The sequence below is a fragment of the Pectinophora gossypiella genome, chromosome 12 (genome assembly GCF_024362695.1).
Source record: "Pectinophora gossypiella chromosome 12, ilPecGoss1.1, whole genome shotgun sequence".
NCBI classification, from domain to species: Eukaryota; Metazoa; Arthropoda; class Insecta; order Lepidoptera; family Gelechiidae; genus Pectinophora; species Pectinophora gossypiella.
In genome coordinates, this window is record NC_065415.1 from 8431330 (window position 1) to 8450312 (window position 18983).

At 35.3% G+C, this 18983-nt stretch overlaps 1 protein-coding gene across 4 annotated transcripts; it reads left to right on the forward strand.

Moving 5' to 3' along the window:
* The first annotated feature begins 11263 nt into the window (after window positions 1-11263).
* LOC126371568 (glutamate receptor ionotropic, kainate 2-like) lies at window positions 11264-18344 on the forward strand. 4 transcript variants are annotated; one of them, XM_050016891.1, is made up of 18 exons: window positions 11265-11803; window positions 12128-12288; window positions 12368-12535; window positions 12620-12786; window positions 12873-13069; window positions 13162-13430; window positions 13557-13661; window positions 13734-13850; window positions 13954-14160; window positions 14313-14474; window positions 14575-14774; window positions 14853-15054; window positions 15163-15254; window positions 15341-15477; window positions 15670-15785; window positions 16977-17129; window positions 17459-17535; window positions 17813-17978. In XM_050016891.1, exons 1-18 carry the CDS (start codon window positions 11722-11724, stop codon window positions 17832-17834), a joined length of 2634 nt encoding a protein of 877 aa, XP_049872848.1. In that variant the 5' UTR covers window positions 11265-11721; the 3' UTR covers window positions 17835-17978. The 4 variants fall into 4 exon arrangements, with proteins under 4 accessions (XP_049872846.1, XP_049872847.1, XP_049872848.1 ...); XM_050016889.1 differs by lacking the exon at window positions 17459-17535 and having other exon boundaries at window positions 11264-11803; window positions 17813-18344; XM_050016890.1 differs by lacking the exon at window positions 17459-17535 and having other exon boundaries at window positions 11264-11803; window positions 14853-14907; window positions 17813-18344.
* The last annotated feature ends 639 nt before the right edge of the window (window positions 18345-18983 follow it).

Sequence of the window (18983 nt, forward strand, 5' to 3'; positions counted from 1 at the left end):
CTGCAAATGGCATTAACTACTTGACCGGAGATCTACAATAAGCGGACATACTTAAGTAAAAAAAAGCAAAGTTGTATTTGCAATCCTAGCTTGGTACAGAATAAGTAGCTTTCTGCTCGTAAAGATAATTGCACTTCTAAGCTAGAACCAACTGAAAGCTGGTGAATTTCGTATTTCAACATGCTCGAGCAGTGAATAAATTAACAAGATGCTACATTCCTTCATTTTGAACTTGCCCATCTGGTTAATACAGTAAAAAGCTGTATTAAATCGGTTCCCTCTAATCCACTTGAGATGATTCTTTTTCCAGAGTAAGTATTTACTTAAATATCACAAGTGGAGAAAATTATTTTGAAATCGGGTGCAACCCGGTATCATTGCAGTATTAATTATTGTTTGTTAGTGTATATCTTGTAGATATTTATTATTATAACTAACTCTTCTAATGGGCAGTACTCTTAACTTATAAGGATCTGCGAATAAGTCGAGAACTTATGAAATTTTGTATTTTCTCGGATAATTAAATTTTCACGTTAGCGGAACGTATTATTTCGGTCTGAGAGAGATCTAATTAAGTAAGTTTATTCTACCAGTATGCTTAGCTTCTTGAGTTTCCCATTGGAGAGATTTGCTGGCAGATTTTTATTTTAAAGGTAGCTACACTTGATTTGTATTATTTTTTAGGTTTCCTTCTTCATGTTGTTGCGAACGCGGTTTTTTGTGAGCATTTTTTTTTTACTAAAATGAGGAGTATAGAAGGATCTCACATGCGAGCGAGTCATGGAAATAATAATACCTATAAATATATTATGTTGTTCGCAATTAGATTCCACAGGTACCTAAATAAATTATGTTCTTTAAGTAGATTGAGGTACGCGTAAAAAGTCAGTAATCAAAGAGGGGAAAGAGAATCCATCACTGGGGATTGTTTAACATTAATGCTGTTGGGATCGCGGCCCTGGCTAGATTATAATGAATAAGAAATCAGATATTTACTACGGCCAGCGGCATGTGAGATTTTGCATTTCATATTTCTTTTTCGGCACTCCCTCGTTTTCATGACACAAGCCAAGTATTTGATTAATTTGTTAAAAAAGAAAAACATTTAATTATTAGTTATCTCTTAAGAATTAATATGAGAAAATGAGCTTTCAGGAATGTATAAAAAAAATAACTGTTAAAAATTAAATATGCTTGGGAATAAAAACTTTATTCCAGCAGAAAGCCATTTTACAACAATTTTGAGATCTTATTATACCTAAAGTAAGCGAGCAAAGTTACAAAATATCTTTCAGCTGATGCCTAAAATAGACTAAAGTCTGATAGTTACAACGAGTGCGAAAGAGAGATAAGATCTGCTTTTAGAGCTGGCAAAAATAATAACCAAAACTTCTAACAAATAATTTTACTTTCGAGGACAGTCAATCCAAGTTTCGTTTTGGTTTCACAGACGAGGTGGATCTTAGAGTGACTGTGGAGCAACTCCGCAGACCATATCCCACCTAATCACGAGTCCACTTTGTCCTAAAACTTGCTTGCGGGAGGACTTGATGAGCGCTTCCTCCCATGCTGTTGCCGTGGCTACATATTACGCTGTCAAAATATAGATTACATTTTAAATGAATCTTCATCGACTCATAAGAAGAAGACTATGGAGAATTTTGAAAACCTTCCGCAGCACGTGGCTGACCTACAGGGTGTCTACAGGGTGTGTATATATCAAGGGTATTTGGCATTGGCGACTCAATAATAACCCTGATACCAGGATTGATGAGGTCAGTCATTGGTCTCAAAACCCGCACGAGAAAAGAAGAAGTTTATTTAATTTGACGGGATATGCGCCTTAGATCGAATATATAATAATTTAGGTTACTGTTTATAATAAACCAAGAAAGACATGTTAAGCCGTCCCGGTTACTACTTACTGATGTAAGTAAGTAGCGTTACATGACCCATGTCAGGGGCCTTTGGCGGCTCAATAATAACTCTGACACCAGGTTTGATGGGGTCGGTAATCCACCTCACAACCCACACGATAGAAGAAGATAAGCCACGAATGAAAATAATGTATAGGAACTTTATATAAGGTATAATTTACATCACTTGAACTAGAAACGGCTAGAGTACGCATCGTATTCAAATAATTCAAAGTAATGGTCGCCAGAGGGCCCGTTGTGGAAGACATATGCTGACTTTTCTTTTAATATTCTAAATAGAAAAGATATCTTTTGCTATTACATTTGCTATCTCTTCATAATCCCATTACGATTTTTGAATGTTTAATCTCTTTTGTAACTATTTCATTTTATTTATAAGTATTTTATATATATACAAATATTCATTAATACATCACATTTATAAATTCAGCTGAAAAACATATTTGGGTAGTTGCCTGGGTCAAAGATTAATTATAAAATTCTGATTGCTAAATAAAGACAGGTCTAAAGGTGACAAAATAAAGTTTTCTTTTTTCTATTTTATTTATTTATGAAAGATGTAATAGTAAGTCCGAAATTTTGTGACGTTTTTCTATGACGTCACAGGTTGCTTTTTCATAGTAAATTCCATAGTAATTTCATGTTTTGTCGTTTAGTAAAAGTAACTGATTTGACTAGTTGGAAACTACCCTATTATCTCCATCCCGTACATGACATTCTTCTCATCATAAAAATGCTCTAACATTGTTCCCGACAACAAGAGACGTTACATAAGTACCACGAGTTTGTTTAAAGTCTGTCTTTAATGCTTGTTTTGGATTCAGTTTTAATATATAAAGTTTAAATGGTGGTGGAGTCGTTGTAAGTTTAAATTGAATTCAAAGGTAAGCAGGAATTTTGAGACTCTTGAGTAGGTACCTAACTAAATTATGTAAACACTTCGTCATAATGTCAGCTTATGTTTTAGATTGGAATAAACTAAGTTGTTTATTTCAAACCGTTTTGAAATTTATTTTACGTGTTCAGAAAGTTGCATGTCGTCTTCGGACATGTCGAACAGTAATTCATCATGAAAACTGAACTTTAAAGTAGCAAAATTAAAATTATTTTATTTTTGGAATTCTTATCCTACCAACCTAAGTTTACAAAAATGAGCAAATTCAAATTGAAAAATATATTTAGTAACATACCTAGTTGCACTTTGAATCGTAATTTTTTACAGTATTCCGAACGTCTCATCCGCCTAAATCTGCTACGGAAAATCTCTCACAATATGTATGGGGCTTTAATTTAATAAGTAAAGATAAATTAGAATTTTAAATCAAATCACGTGATCCCTAACACAGCAGAGCAATGGCTAATCGATATTCCAATCAGGGTCCGTGTCGACAGCAGTAATCCAACGGCCGGCGTAAACCGAGCTATATTGTTTACTAGCAGTAAACTACGCAAATTACCTGCTACCAGATAGGCTCCCATTACGAGAGATCTTTTGATAATGTACCACCTCCTACAATCAATTGTTTCACAGGCAAACTTGAATCTTGTTTGCATTATTAGGACCTTAAAGTACCTTATAATACTGGAATTATTACGGATTCCTCTCAGACAACCCCCTAAAGAGGTTTGTGTTTACGTCCAATTTGGTATAAAAACAGAGAGTAGATTGATCTCGGTACAATACTATAGCTGTAATTTAATACTATGTTAGTGATGGTAAATACATACATAAATTTCCCACCAGGAAAGCAGAGACTATCGAATTCCCTTTGCTTATATCCTGACATACTTTTCCTTACACACTTACATACACACTACTTATTACACACACACCAAACCTAATCTAACTGTACGTACATAGATGGTACATTGCGCATACTCTTCTTTCTTGTAATTTATTTTTCTTCTTCTTTTAAATGCAAATCTGAAAAGAAAATCACTTATTAGAAAAGATGCTACAAGTATCTAGTGTAAGAAGAGCCTTTCGTGACTTTACTCTTTCTAAATACTGTGAATAAATGTACGTAGTATTTGTATGTTTTGTTTGTGTGCAATAAAGTATATTTGTTTTTGATTTGAATAATAATAAAAAATAATAATTAAAATACATAATAACGGGTTCTTATCGCGTTTCAATCACTGTCATCCCGTGATCATGGCACTTGCAACAGTGTCGAAATATCGGGAGTCTCATATTCCTGATTTAAACGCAGTAAGAACTCTTAATTATGTGTTTTAATTATGATAATAACCGCGTAAACTTAAAATAATGTACTACACTATTACTCTCCAGTACTCTAGTTCCGTCACGGGATATTTGACTGCTTACTTACTGGGGCACGTAAGATGTCGGCACGGTATACTTGGAATTAACAGGACAAGAATGTGTTGAAACTATGCACCAGGAAGATATGGCATGCTCAATATTTCACCATTTCGACGGCAAGCGTATGGAAATCTGATGATATTCAGGTCTTCCGCACGTGTGGACCGCTCTTGTTTTTATTTCCATAACAAAATATGCTAAACATGTGATGTATTTGGGTTCAAACGGTCCAACCGAAGACATTTGTATGTAAACTGAAACAATATGTGTCTTGGTGAAGGGTTGACCTTTCTTCTAGACTTGCTCGCTTCAAACATTTTGATGGTAACAACTGCTATCCAATACCCGAAGTTTGGGGAGTAAGGTTACCCTCATTTGTTGGGAGAAACTGCTGAAAACTTAAAACAAACATAAAATGGGTCGTTCTTCTTTTTTATCGACAATGATCTGTCTTACGTACTGCTTTTAATAAGTTATGTTTTAGAATTTTATTTCATGTTTTCATTGTCCAAAAATATAGTTATCTTATTATACTCAAAATACAAGCAAAATACTAATCGGTTCCTCAATTAGTTATTAACGTAGCTTCATTGTTTTTCACAAAATTTTGTGACAGAGTGGTATATTGAAATGCTGTCTCCGATGAAAAGGGCCACTCTGGCACAATATTTTTTGGAATGCGCCTGCAGAGAAAAGTATGTTACCAAGATAAAGAGAACCACTAAATATTCCTCTACGGACAGATCTTTATATGATGTTTTAAAATATTTATTGCTGTTATAATTTTAAAGATGTTAAGTCCGATTAATTGGGAAAATGTCTTTTTATTGTCGATAAAAAAGAAGAACGACCCAAATATACTCTATATAGAGTCATATTTATCTTACCATAGCACTATATTATTATTATGTAATGTGCAATTTTTTTAGTTTTGCAGACGGATGTGTACTTACGTCATAATAATGTAAATTGCCAACTATTCTCTATTCTATCGCTTTCACAATTGAAATTATATTCCCTAATATAATGTAACCGATTTTGCCGATTGCACCTGAAGAGGTGGGAGCATGTACCTGAAGGGATAAGGTCACGAGCATCAATATGCATACACTTTGGTACCATGTCACATGATGTTTTTTGACAAATTTCACTGTAAGTCTTACTAAATTTCAAATATGTTACGGCGACAGAGTCTTAAAGTGGGTACATTATATTGCTCATGACTCTACAAGGAACATGAGAGACAGAAGTGGCTGTTATTAATATTGATAACAAATAACAAAGTATGTTGTCATTTGTATTTTAAATGAATTAAATATTTCTTTCGAATCGAATACTATATTACCATAATTAAAATCACTTCAAATGCATTCTGGAGCAGATTCTACAAGGAAGTTCTACTCAGAATACTTGCATTTAGCAGTGCTCAGAACAGCTCAAGTAATTCAATAAGCACAGCGAAAACCATAGAGTAATTGTCAACGTGGCAACTCTACAAAAGATCATACCAAAATTCTTTCAACATTATAAAATTCACAATTAAAATTATAATTCATTAATTAGGGATACTGGTAAATTGAAGTGGTGATAATGACATTCGTAATTTGATATCGTAAGCATACTTGGCGTATAATAATACATCCGGTCTCTTTTTCAAATCTGAAGATCGAACCAAGTGCTAAATGTTCATATTTTTTACACTTGCTGAAGTATAACCTCTCCGAATTAAATAAGTAAACCTTGCGTCAAGGACGACGAAGGACTTGTGAAGCGTCTTGATTTACGCGGGAAAAGAAACACGATACTATTTGCTAGACCGTCAGCCTCTCACAAGTGAAGATCGTGATTATCACGATATCTCAGAATACTTGCATTTATTGACCTTTACCCCAGCGAATTCTTTCCATGACCATTACTACTCTATTAGTCCACTACTTATCTGGTAGAGATTGAACATTTTTTTTAACGTGACTTATTGTAGATTTGCCGCAAATGGCAGTAACTACTTGGCCGGACAAATGGGGAGCGTTAAGGGCTCTCACTCGGTACAAAATTTAAGACAACAGGCCTGAGTGTGCATAGTTGCGCTAACCTCGGTGATCAGAGCGTCGTCTGAGAAGAAAATATTTGAAAAAATTAATCGACCTTTGCGGGTCGATAGCGATAATTTGAATGAGGGAAGTGTTTGTTGTCGCGAGCTGATTGGCCGCTTCTATGGCTGGAGTAATCGTGTCATCGGGATCGTATATTACGTCCTTCGGACGCTGATACTTTTCAGTACCGTCCCTAAGCGGGATGTATTCGGAGAGAGATTGAACATTGTCTGGTATTATGTGCGGGTTTCTTAGATTTTAGTTCACTGCTTTTACACCTCTGTACGTCTGCCTAATCTAATTAGTTACATAACGTGTTTATCGTCGTTTTCTTGGTAGGTAATTAGATAATTAATTTGTGTACGTACTACTTAGATTTTTTTCAAGATACCCTCTTTTAGTTCAACCCATTTTTAAAAAAGGAACAAGCTCCGTGGCCCGTAAAAAGTATCCACTCAGCATTTTCTCTTTGCAATATCACCGTTCCGTTTTAAAATTCGGAACTCTATACGGTCGGAAAGATAAAACCGCTTGACCACTAACGAGAACTGACGCTCATTTTTGCGCACTATGCAGCTTGCGAATGCCAAGACGTAATGCTACGTTATGTACCCAACTTCGTAGATAACAGGCGCAATACATTCTGTGTGCGGTTAAGCGGTAGGGGCGCAATCTAGGGCTGGCTGCCGTTAAATTACCTTTATGGAGTGACAAACAAAATTATCTCAAAAAGCTCCTTGTGTAAAGTCCTAAGAAATTATTATATAACATTTTATGTTTTTGTCTTATATTTCTACATAATATAGCATCAAGCCTACATCCACGAAGGGGTTAGTAGAGGTGTATAAAATATACATTCCTCGCCGCTATGATTAAGTAAGCTAAGCCACTATGGCCGCCACCCACTAAGCCGCTATGGTTAAGCCTTATGGTTGTCTGGAAGAAATCGCTTTTAGCGATAAGGCCGCCATTTGCCATGTACTTAGTTAAGAGTCTTTTTGTAATTATTTATTATTGTATATTGCAATAAAGAGTATTTGTATTTGATTAAGTGTCATGTGATAGAGGGCGAGCCTATTGGGATTAACCGGGTACAGATCCTGGAAACGACGTGATATCAATTATTTATGAAAAAATAATTCAAACTCATTGAAAATCGAATCCAGTGGTATAGAACCCGAGCCGGGTATGATTTATTTTTTTTGACTTGACTTATTGTAGATTTGCCGCAGATGGCATTAACTACTTGGCCGGAAAAGTCGGGTATGAACCCTGTGACATCACGATGCAGGTGACGTGTTCTCCGAACAGAGCTATCACGGTTTTTTTTAGTTTCGTTTTATGTGTAAGTAATAAAATAAAATGATAAAAATGGATCATCATTATTTCCCTAGTATTTGGGGTCCGCTTACCTAATTTGTACATTTGACAGGTCCGGTTTTGACTGCCTGCCTGACCTTCCAACCCGGAAAGGGAAAACCAGCCCAATACAAGTTAGGTCACATACCTCCGAAAATGCATTTCTCGGGAATGTGGGTTCCTCAGGGTGATAATCATTTGTGATCCAAACATGAATTCAGATAATTCAAGACAAGTCACACACAAAAAAAGTATTGTACTTATTAGTACACGGACATTGACATTTAAGAACATTAAAGACAGTGTTATAGCAAGTGATTCCTTAAATTAGGCTACTGATCAGACCGCACTGATCGTTAGGTATTGTCATATATAACAATATTAACTTCAATTTCCCTTGTAAAGTAGCCCTAAACTACGGCACAATTTTAAAGCGGGCACACACATGGCAACAGAAGCTGGGCCCGTACAAAGCGGCACAGTTCGCAAGTTTACAGCACAATTCGGCCGGTGGCGCGCGCCAAGAAAACAGGGTCGGTTTATCTGAAATATTGTGACAACCACTAATTATTGCCTGCTACGTTCATTCTGTCGTTATTGTGAAGATGGAATACGGCAAACTTTGAATGCACTTATTTATTGGAATATACGTTATGTCTACTTACTTACGCTGCAACTGATCATCAATATTAATTTAAGAGCCACGTTCTCGTCGGTGTAGCATTCTCCACTCTTGTCTATCAAAGGCTACCTTAATTCTTGGCCTTCTGTATATGACACAACATTCGCAATCTCTTTAATTTGTCAGCTCCTTTCCTTCTATATTCCCTTCCATGATATTTTTAGTAAATTCGTCGTGGCTTATTAATACTGTAACGATATATGATACAATGACGTACCTACTTAATTAGTGTACCTTTAAAATGTGATAAACATAACAAAAGTAGCTTATGTACGACCTACTGCTGGGCACAAGTTCCCCCTAGATCAACTAGAGGGAAAAAAGTGAAAAAAAAAGAAAAAAGAAATGGGGAATATGGCGCCGACTGGCGGTTATTCTCATGAGTAGAGATACGGACAGGGATACCATCAACATGTGCAGCAGGAGTAGAAACATAGTTATTGGGAGCACTAAGTTGTGGGTGGCGCGCATTCTGCGTTGCATTGATACGACTTGAGTTACATTTTGTTGCGCTACCCAGTCTTCAGTCTTTTCTTCTGATGTAGCTACTGATGAGTTTCTAGAACCTGCGCGAGATTTTCGTTACTCCAGCTCCGCTAAACTCGCAGTGAGCTTCTTTTCAATAAGGTCTATTTGTATCTTCATTTTCACCTCCTCCAGCTGTGCTCTCATCCTGACTTCCTCGGCGGCCACAATCTTCTCTTCTGCAGCCTCCAACTCGAGCTGATTTTTCATAGTCGTGAGAGACAGTACATAGTTTTTGGAGCTCACGCTGGACGCTTGTGACGACCTTCTCGTGGACGACACGTCTTGCGGGCTCCTGCTTGTTGGCTTACTATGTAACTCGGGATGAATCTCATGTTCTTAGGAGGGACCTTTTGTTGCAAGTTGTGTTACTCTTTTCGTTAAATTAATTCTTGTCAACAGCTTGGCTCGAAGGAGCAAATATTAAAGGGCTCTAGTCAGCTTAGAAGATAAAAAAAAGTTCGCCTTTAGTAAAAATATTGTAATAAAAAGACACACAAATGACAAGACAAGACAGAATATTACACAAATCACTTTCTTATCAAACCATAGCTAACACGTGTAATGTCTGTAAGAAAAATATTTTCGCCAAAGTAATTTCATCACAGAATAGATTCAATTTTCCTTACAAAATATTGTTTTCACACATCAAAAACATCGCTCAATCTCAATCTGTAGTAGATACGTCCTTAGGTTGACCGCAATTTTTTATTTAAATAAAATGTTATTAAAATTTTAGGATGAGAAAAAAGTAGTAAGTAGCAATTTCTTTCAGTTAAAACAATCCATAAAAGTTACATTCAATATCCGATAGGTTTCCGGTATCTAAATTACAATCGGGATCCACAAAATCCAATTATGAAGACTGCCGGCCTTTGAACTGATGGAAAATTTGGAGTTAAATTCGTCCCCTAGACCCGAATCCCTGAAAACTGTATTCATAGTTCACTGCGTACAGAAAAACATAGTAACGAATACTGAGATGATCGATTCAGATCATGATTCTGAGTTAATATCAAGTGAAAGTTTCCGTCGCGCATTTTTGTGTTTTTTTTTTAATTATTATAATTTCTATACTTTTGCGATGGATTCCATTTAATATTAACTTAGAATAACGAGCTGAATCATCCCCCTCAATATTTCTTACGATCACCATAAGTACGTATGGGTTAGTGTATTTTTTAATTATTTTCAGTTCCATGCTTTTGTGACGGAAAATTCAACTTGATATCAACTCAGAATCATGGTCTGAATTATCCCTCAAAGTTTTTACGTTACGATGTTACGAACTTCCTGTAAAGGTATGGACAGATTTCGATCTTAGATACTTAAAAATGAAATCAAGACAAAATGCTTTGTCATCTAAACTGTTACTGTGCGAGCTGTTATCCTCCATTTGTGAGGTCAAGTATCTATGTATACTAAGTAGTGAAACCTATACGATACATCACGTCAAAAAAAAATCTTCACGTGTGAGTTACAAACGTCATTACGTCTGGCGAATCTTGAGATATCTGCAAAAACCTCCCATTGTTTTCACTATTATCCAAAGACAAAGATCTAAAGAATATTGTGTCGACACGAAATTAGAAAAAACAAAAATAACCTTCATTATTGGGATTATCCGCTTCCATCATTATTAATGTTTAGAACTTGAATCCTCCAAGATCAAAACAGAGAAAACACTGCTACCTAATTTAGTTTTGTGTGTATTGTTTTTCCCCAGAATACAGTAAAACAAGAACATTTATTATGAAACCAGTATGTGCCGAGAAGAATCATTTGTATCATATGATTAATATCATACTCGTAGCTTTTCCTCGAAGTGCATAAAAGCAAACAACGAAATTTATAAAGGAAACGACTTCCCAACTTACTAAAGGCTGGAGTCAAACACATTTTATGTTTACGAGGCCAAGTCATTAATCACTGTTTTTCTACCGCTAGCTCCCCTGTGTCACTTCTCCGTAAATCAACTCTCTTTGTTACCGACTAACTAACCCACAAACTGCCACGAGGTAAAAAACATGATTAAAACGAGTCCCAATGAAAACCGTCCCAACATTTATTCACGATTCTTAATAAAATTTTCCCTGCAAAGTAATTTATAAACAAAAGCATTACCTGTCCAATTACTTAAAATATTTCAGAATATTTATGACAGCGCCATCTTGTGGGAAACGAATGTAACTTAAACGTGCTGGCATTGTGGCAACCGCTGCCGATGCTTTCAGCCGGAACCCTCACGTCAGGGGAGCGTGTTACAGAAGCATCGTGTTTCAAAATATTTATCATAGAGGGCAGAATGTGTCTGTTTTTACTGTAAGGAAACTTATCTATCGAAAATTATAATTTTCTGGATTATTTTAGTAGAATAATACAGATGTTAAAGAATATTAGGTAGTGTTAAAAAAATAACCACTATCAAGATTAAACATATAAATATCTCATATGTAGGACGGTTCAAATGCATTTGCGCTAAAATGCATCTTTGGTGACGTGAGTAATATGAATGTAACAAACGAAAGTAGGTGCGCTGCTATTTGTAGACGTCGAGTACAGATAAGTGACACAGTTATATTGAACCAGAATAGTCTAAGAAATAATTAGAGCTATAACGGTGCCCAAAACCAATCGCGATCTACTTTGGGTTCATAAATCAAACAGTGGCATCAAAACTAAACCCAGGTATTAAACGCTTTGAAAGCGGTGATGAAACTTCGAGTGAAGTTATTCTGTCTTACCATTAAGGCGAGTTGTGTATTAAACAGACAAATGTGAATTGTATGAAGAGCAATAATGTCACGAAATTTAAATTTACTGGTACTGTGTATTATCTTGACGTATTACATTTCGTATGTCCGAGGGGAAAGAGCTATCGGTGAGTTCACTTTAAATATAACTTTTTGCATGCATCAGGGAAATATTTGGCTCATTAAGCCGTTCTCAGACAAACTCCCAGTCTGTCAATCAGACTCATAACTTTCGGACGGTTTCATCATTCTGTTACGATCATAGTTGTTAGAATAAAATATTGACAATAAAGTATGTGAATATTATACGACTTACATTTTATTTTTCCCTGTGCAGCCATATGGTTTTCATGTGGCGTTTTTATTGCCAATTTAATATGCAACATTCGATCTAGTTAGCCGTTAGATTTCTTTTTATATAGCCATTAAAAGAGTAGCACTTATTTTTGCAGGAGCCATTTTTGAAAACGGTACCATTTTTATGAAAGCTGCATTTTTGGTAGCTATACAAGAAGTAAATAAGGATCAAGAAGATGCATTTGAACCTAATATGGCCGAACCACCTGCTGGGGATTTATCAAGTGCAGAGACAGCTATGTGCGGTCTTTTGGAGGTAATAAATTACCAATCAAAAAAGTTAGCAAATGAGTTACAATGGAGTTGTAATAGTTGATGTAAAAACTTAATTTCAGAGCAATATTTTTGGAATATTCGGTCCTCCTAACAGGATTACTTTGGAACATATCCAATCAATAGCCGACTCTCTTGAAATACCTCACATCATAACATACCCTATGGAAAAACAAGATCGTAACTGGTTTGGAGTTAATTTATACCCGTACCATATTGCTTATTCACAGGTAATATGAAGGTGCAATCAATATAATATTACTTTTGTTTCAAAGAATTTGCTATTGTCTCTAAAGTTTTCAATGTCCGCCTAGGTATTTACAGAAATTATCGAAGCGAAAGGTTGGGATGAATTCACAATCATATATGAAGGCGCCGAACTTTTGCCGTTCTTCGACAATATATTGAACATGCAGGATTTAGATTCAGGCGATCGCATCGTATTAAATGTAGTTCAGTTGCCAGAGGGTGATGATTTTAGGTAATGTTTCTATTTCAAATAATTATTTGAAATATAACCCGTATTCTTTTAAATCTTTGAATTAATTTTGTTATAATATGTTCCAGGACACAAATAAAACAAATTAAAATCTCTGGGTCAGTAAACTACATAGTAGATTGCAGTATCGAGTCGTTACCACTTTTTTTAGAGCAAGCTCAGCAAGTTGGAATCATGTCTGACGAACACAGTTATATAATTATGAACCCTGATTTTCATATTATAGACGTAGATCCGTATAAACATGGGGGATCTAATATTACAGGTAGGTAAAGATAAAGGTTATAAAGGGTTATAACCATTTAAAATGTATTTTAAAATGTGTTATGTACATTTTTTACTTTACGCGTGTTTTAGGAGTACGTTTCTTCGACAAAGATTTAGAAAGTGTCCAAGAATTTAAGAAATCTATAATTGAAACAGCACGTCAACTAAATGAAGAAGAAGAATTAAGTGATGAACTCCCAGAAGGTGGTTTAACCTTCGAATTAGCTTTAATTCGAGATGCTGTTATTCTATACGCTTCTGCTATAAACACCATGGAACTGAAAGAAGGACCTCAATTGGCTTGTGATAAAGATGATACCTGGCCTGTAGGATCTACTCTTGTAAATCATATAAAAAATGTAAGTTATACATTACAATTACTCACATTTATAACTGGTATAACCAATACAGTTGTATTTGGTCGTCCTTAAGATACGAATAAATAAAATAAGTATTTATAGTGAAAATAATTGAAATATTTATAGATGGAATTTGACGGCATGACAGGACTAGTGAAATTTGATGAAGAAGGATTCCGGTCCGATTTTGAAATTGATGTTATAGAATTAATGGGACACGGCTTTGATAAGGTATGATTATGTATATTATTAATGTTAGTAGTTTTTAAATCGTTTTTTGATACATTATTTAAATAATTTTAGGTTGCAAAGTGGACAGCAGAAGATGGTTTAGTTGGAAGTAGAACATTAATACCAGTGACAGAACAAGAAGGTTCCGAATCCATGAAAGGGAAACACTTCATTGTACTTACAGCCTTGGTATGAATTATACATAGTTTACTTTCTTCACCTGTAACAGAATTTGTATTTTTTGATCTTGTACTTTATTTTTGTTCTCATCAAAGTTTATTTTTATACGCAGAGTGCCCCTTATGGAATGCTTAAGGAATCTTCTACCAAACTAGAAGGGAATAATCGCTACGAAGGTTTTGGTATTGAACTGATAGACGAATTAGCGAAAATGAACGAATTTAACTATACGTTTGAGATTCAGGCAGATGGTGTGTATGGCTCGTTAGACAAGAAAACCAACAAATGGAACGGCATGATGGAGAAAGTTATGGACGGTGTAAATATCATTTACATTTCTATGAACGAATCCTACAATCTTTATCGCAGACTTGCTATTGGTATTATACCGTTTGTGTTTTGTGGAATTTTATCAATAAATTCTTATTATTATAAGACCTAATTCATAATTACCTAACGTTTATATTGCAGAGAGTAGATTTCGCAATCACCGATTTGACGATAACAGCCGCTCGTCAGAAAGCAGTAGATTTTACGAGTCCTTTTATGAATTTGGGAATAACAATACTTTATAAGAAGCCATCCAAGCAACCACCCGATCTGTTTTCTTTTATTTCACCGTTTTCTTATGAGGTAAGTATATAAGTTGTGTATTAAAGTAATTGGAAAGAAAGAAACGTTAAGAAGTAGATTCTTTTACATGTTGGAATATTATTTCAATTATTATTTTCAGGTATGGGGATGGGTAGCAGGAGCGTATTGTGGTGTGTCAGTGCTGATATTCATATTAGGGAGAATGGCTCCAGAAGAATGGCAGAATCCATATCCATGTATAGAGGAACCTGAGACATTAGATAATCAGTTTACTTTAGCGAATTCTTTCTGGTTCACTCTAGGTAGTGTGTTAACTCAAGGTTCTGAGATTGCCCCTATGTAAGTTTTTGTAAAATATCTTATTTTTTTATTCGATATATTAGGGATTATTGATTCCATCACTTTAATTTCTTTCAGAGCTGTGTCAACGCGGATGGCTGGAAGTATGTGGTGGTTCTTCACTCTGATTATGGTATCTTCATATACAGCTAACCTTGCAGCATTTCTCACAGTAGAATCCAAATTTTATGCTATCAAGAACGTTCAAGATTTGGCTAGCAATCCTTACTCGTTAACTTATGGCGCTAAAGCCGAAGGAGCTACTTTCAGTTTCTTCAAGGTACTCATTAGCTTATAAAATATCATCCTTAATAAAGGTGCGCAATAAGTACTTACCTTAGGCCTTATTGGTATATTGTAAAGGATTTTTCAATGTATTTTATTGCAGGAATCTGACAACTTACTGTATCATAAAATGTACGAATATATGGATTCTCACCCTGAGTATATGACTGCTAGTAATGACGAGGGATTAGACAGGTATATTAGAGTCATTATTTTTTGGTAAGTGAACATATAATGTCAATAGAACCTTATTACTATCTATATACAATTTAACGTTTCAGAGTGAAATCGAATGATGAAAATTATGCATTCTTAATGGAGTCAACATCAATCGAATATATGGTGGAAAGAAACTGTGACGTGGCTCAAGTGGGTGGTCTGCTCGATAACAAAGGATATGGAATTGCTATGAAGAAAAGTAAGTATGGACATTATTTTGCAATTTGAAAAACCATTGTCATTGACAGTCAATTGGGTAAGTCACATTTAAGGATATTACAAGCTTTTCAGTTATCATCGTAAATAGTGGCAATCTGGAAAGAAAACGAAAGATCTTTGTAGAGATCGGACGAATGATGGCACGAAACATTATTTCTATTTTTTGTAACAGATTCTGATTACCGTCAGCCAATGAGTGAATCCATCCTTCAGCTTCAAGAAGAAGGTAAACTGACCAGGATGAAAGACAAATGGTGGAAGGAGAAACGTGGTGGCGGTGCTTGTGCTGTAAGTAAACCATTTATTTTCGTTTTCACTAGATTAGAGAAGGCGCTGGATATGAACATGTGCTGGGTATAGATTTGATATACAAACGGTTTTCTAAGTGGTTATAACTCTGATGGTTAGCAAAAAAACAAAAAAGTCCTTATTTATTTCGTTTACGTACTTGATATGTGTTATTGTTCTTTACGGTACACGCACGTGTGATTCATAAAGGTTGGTGCAAACTGACGGATGGTATAACAATAGGTATGAGAATTTCAAGGAATTTCAACATCAAACTAATAAGTAATCAAGTTAACAAGAACTCTCAACTATTGATACCCAACTTTATACAAAAGTTAACGTCGTCGTTGTCTATCGACTATTACCTGCAAATTGGATAATAAAGTTATCCTATTAATTGTTCATTAAGTCTTCAATATTGTCTTTGTACTTTTCGGACAAAGTCCATAGTAGTATGAAAACAGTGCTGTAAGAGATTCCATTTCAGTTAATCCACAAAATTCTCATGTAAGCATACTTTGGAATTGGCCCAAGAAATATTTTATACCTTTTCGATGTAATACGAAGTTGAAAGCTCCATCAATAGATTCATTTATTTGATATCAGGGCAAACTGGAACAAAATGTAAATAAATATCGATTAACCGGAAACAAAACGTTAATTTTGGAAGATTAAACGAAAGTACTATCCATTAACGCATAGATAGATAGATAAAATACTTTATTGAGCACAATGGACACAAAATACAGAGATAAGGACAACATATACAGAAAAGCACAACAGGCGGCCTTATTGCTCATTCTTATTGCAGCATAGTTTAGTTTAACACGATTTTTGCATAGGTTATCATTTTGAGAGGATTCTCTACCACAATAAAGGCGAGTGACAAATAAACGTCATTAAGGCACTAATGGAACTAATGAGGTGAACCGTTCTACATGGGCTCTAAAAGGGTCATAAGATGATAACGTGGAGATATGTGAAAAAATGTTACATACTTACGAGTACTATTTTCTCGTGGTCACACTAAGACGCATGGGTAGCACCCACAGCATTAATAACGTATCTGGATATGGAAGGACGCCAAACGTAAGAAGATATATCTACCTGATGGTTTCATACAATTACCACCTGTCAATCCAAACCATATCAGTAAACTGATTCATAGAGAGTATTATGTCTCATCCACAGGATGATGATGCAGGCAGTGGTGATGCTCAACCCCTGGTGTTGGCGAATGTTGGTGGTGTATTCATCGTGTTAGCAGCCGGATCTGGCATGGCCGTCCTTTGTGCTTTCTTAGAGATGATCTTCGACGTCTGGATGATCTCCAGGAAGGAAAAGGTTTTCATGGAAGTCGTTTTTAATTACGTAGTTTCACATCACAGTCCCTCCAAAATGCCTCTCTTTCTTTGTATTCATTCAATGTCAGTGATTATTTTGGTAATAAAAACCAATGCTTACTGGTTTACAGTAGTCAGAGTTCCACTTACTTTAAGATTACAGTTTATAGTCCTACTTAGCAACTCTTAAAAAATAGTAGTACATAATACCCGTCATCGTCTAAACGTAAATACGCTTCATATTAATATAGTATTCTTTACAAAATAATGTCTCAATGATAGCAGTATTAAATGCGAATTGCGAAATAACATTCGACCATTCCCTTTTAGCACAGTTGCATGATCCAGTGTGACCCCTGCCTTTACCTGAACACATACGAGTTTAGCAAAATCGTCATATTTCAAGGGTAAGAAACACGAACACATTAATAATTAAATCTCATCTTAACCCTGTTTCAGTTTACTTTATCAAAATTAATTTACTTGCTTGTCATGAAGCAAAGTTTCAGTAATAATGTACATCTTCATCATCATTAATTAGAGTAAGTACACTGATTATAATTATTAAATTGGCAGATCCTTCACAAAATTAAATCTTATCTAGGTACAGTTTAAAGCTAGAGCATTTGTAAAAAGAAATAGGATCTTTGCAAGTTAATAATTAAATTATTAAAACTATTTCAGGTATCGTTTAGGGAAGAGTTGATAGCGGAACTGAAGTTCGTACTAAGCTTCAGTGGAGACGTCAAACCAGTACGTCATCGAGAAGAATCTAGCAGTGGCTCTGGAGGTTCTAAGAAGGAAGAGGAAGAAGAAGATGACAGAAACGAAGATCCTGATCCGGAAACTCCTGCGGATGCAATGGATCCTATACCGCCAACTCCTGGCTCTGAAAAGTCTCATTCGCACCACACAGTGCACAGTAGAAGACAGAGTAATGCCATGGCGGGAAGTAGGAGACTAAGTAATGTCACTGCTAGCAGAAGACCTAGCAATGTCGCACAAATGTCCAGAAATCGCAAGTACAGTGGAAGGCACGTGATTTGATAACTTACAATTAGTAGAAAAGTTCCTATTCTGGTATTTGCTTAAGTAAAGAAAATACCCCCCTTGTAAAAAAAATAATATTTTATTGTATAGGAATATATTATTTACAAAAGCTGCTTATAATATTTTTGCAAAAAAATAATATTTTGCAAAATAAATAAATTTTGGCAAAAAAATATCAAGTATATTTCTTTCATCTGAATCAGTAATAAAGTCATTTGAATACTAAGAATACGTCTTTTACTTATCTTCTTTAAACTTAATTACCTTATAATCTCGTTGGATTTATTATTTTTGCCTTTATTATTCAAATTCAAATTCAAAAATATCTTTATTCAGTAGGTAACATAGTTACACTTTGAATCGACAATTTTTACATAACGAACGTCTCATCCGCCTAAAACTACTGCAGCTTCTCACAACCTTGATAATTAAAATTGATAAGAAATTATACGAATGTAGATAAAATGTGGCAATAAAAATACCCCTTCGTAAATAGAAATGTATGAAACGTGACCTACATTACAAGAGAAATTGACACTTACATACAATGTGTCAAGAAGTTAATTAGGAGTTGGCGTGAAAAATGTGTGTCCGTCCGTCTGTCCATCGTGAGTGAATGTCCAAGTGTCAAGCCATAATGAAGAGGGGAGATTGAGGATGTGGTCCAAAGATCATAGTTAATAAGTTGCGCTAGTTTGAGAGAAAGACGTGACGTTTCGCCTGTTCCTTTTTGATGCGAACAGCGAAGGATTGGAACTGTCTGCCGTCGACTGTTTTTTCAACTCGTTACAATCTGGGAGTCTTC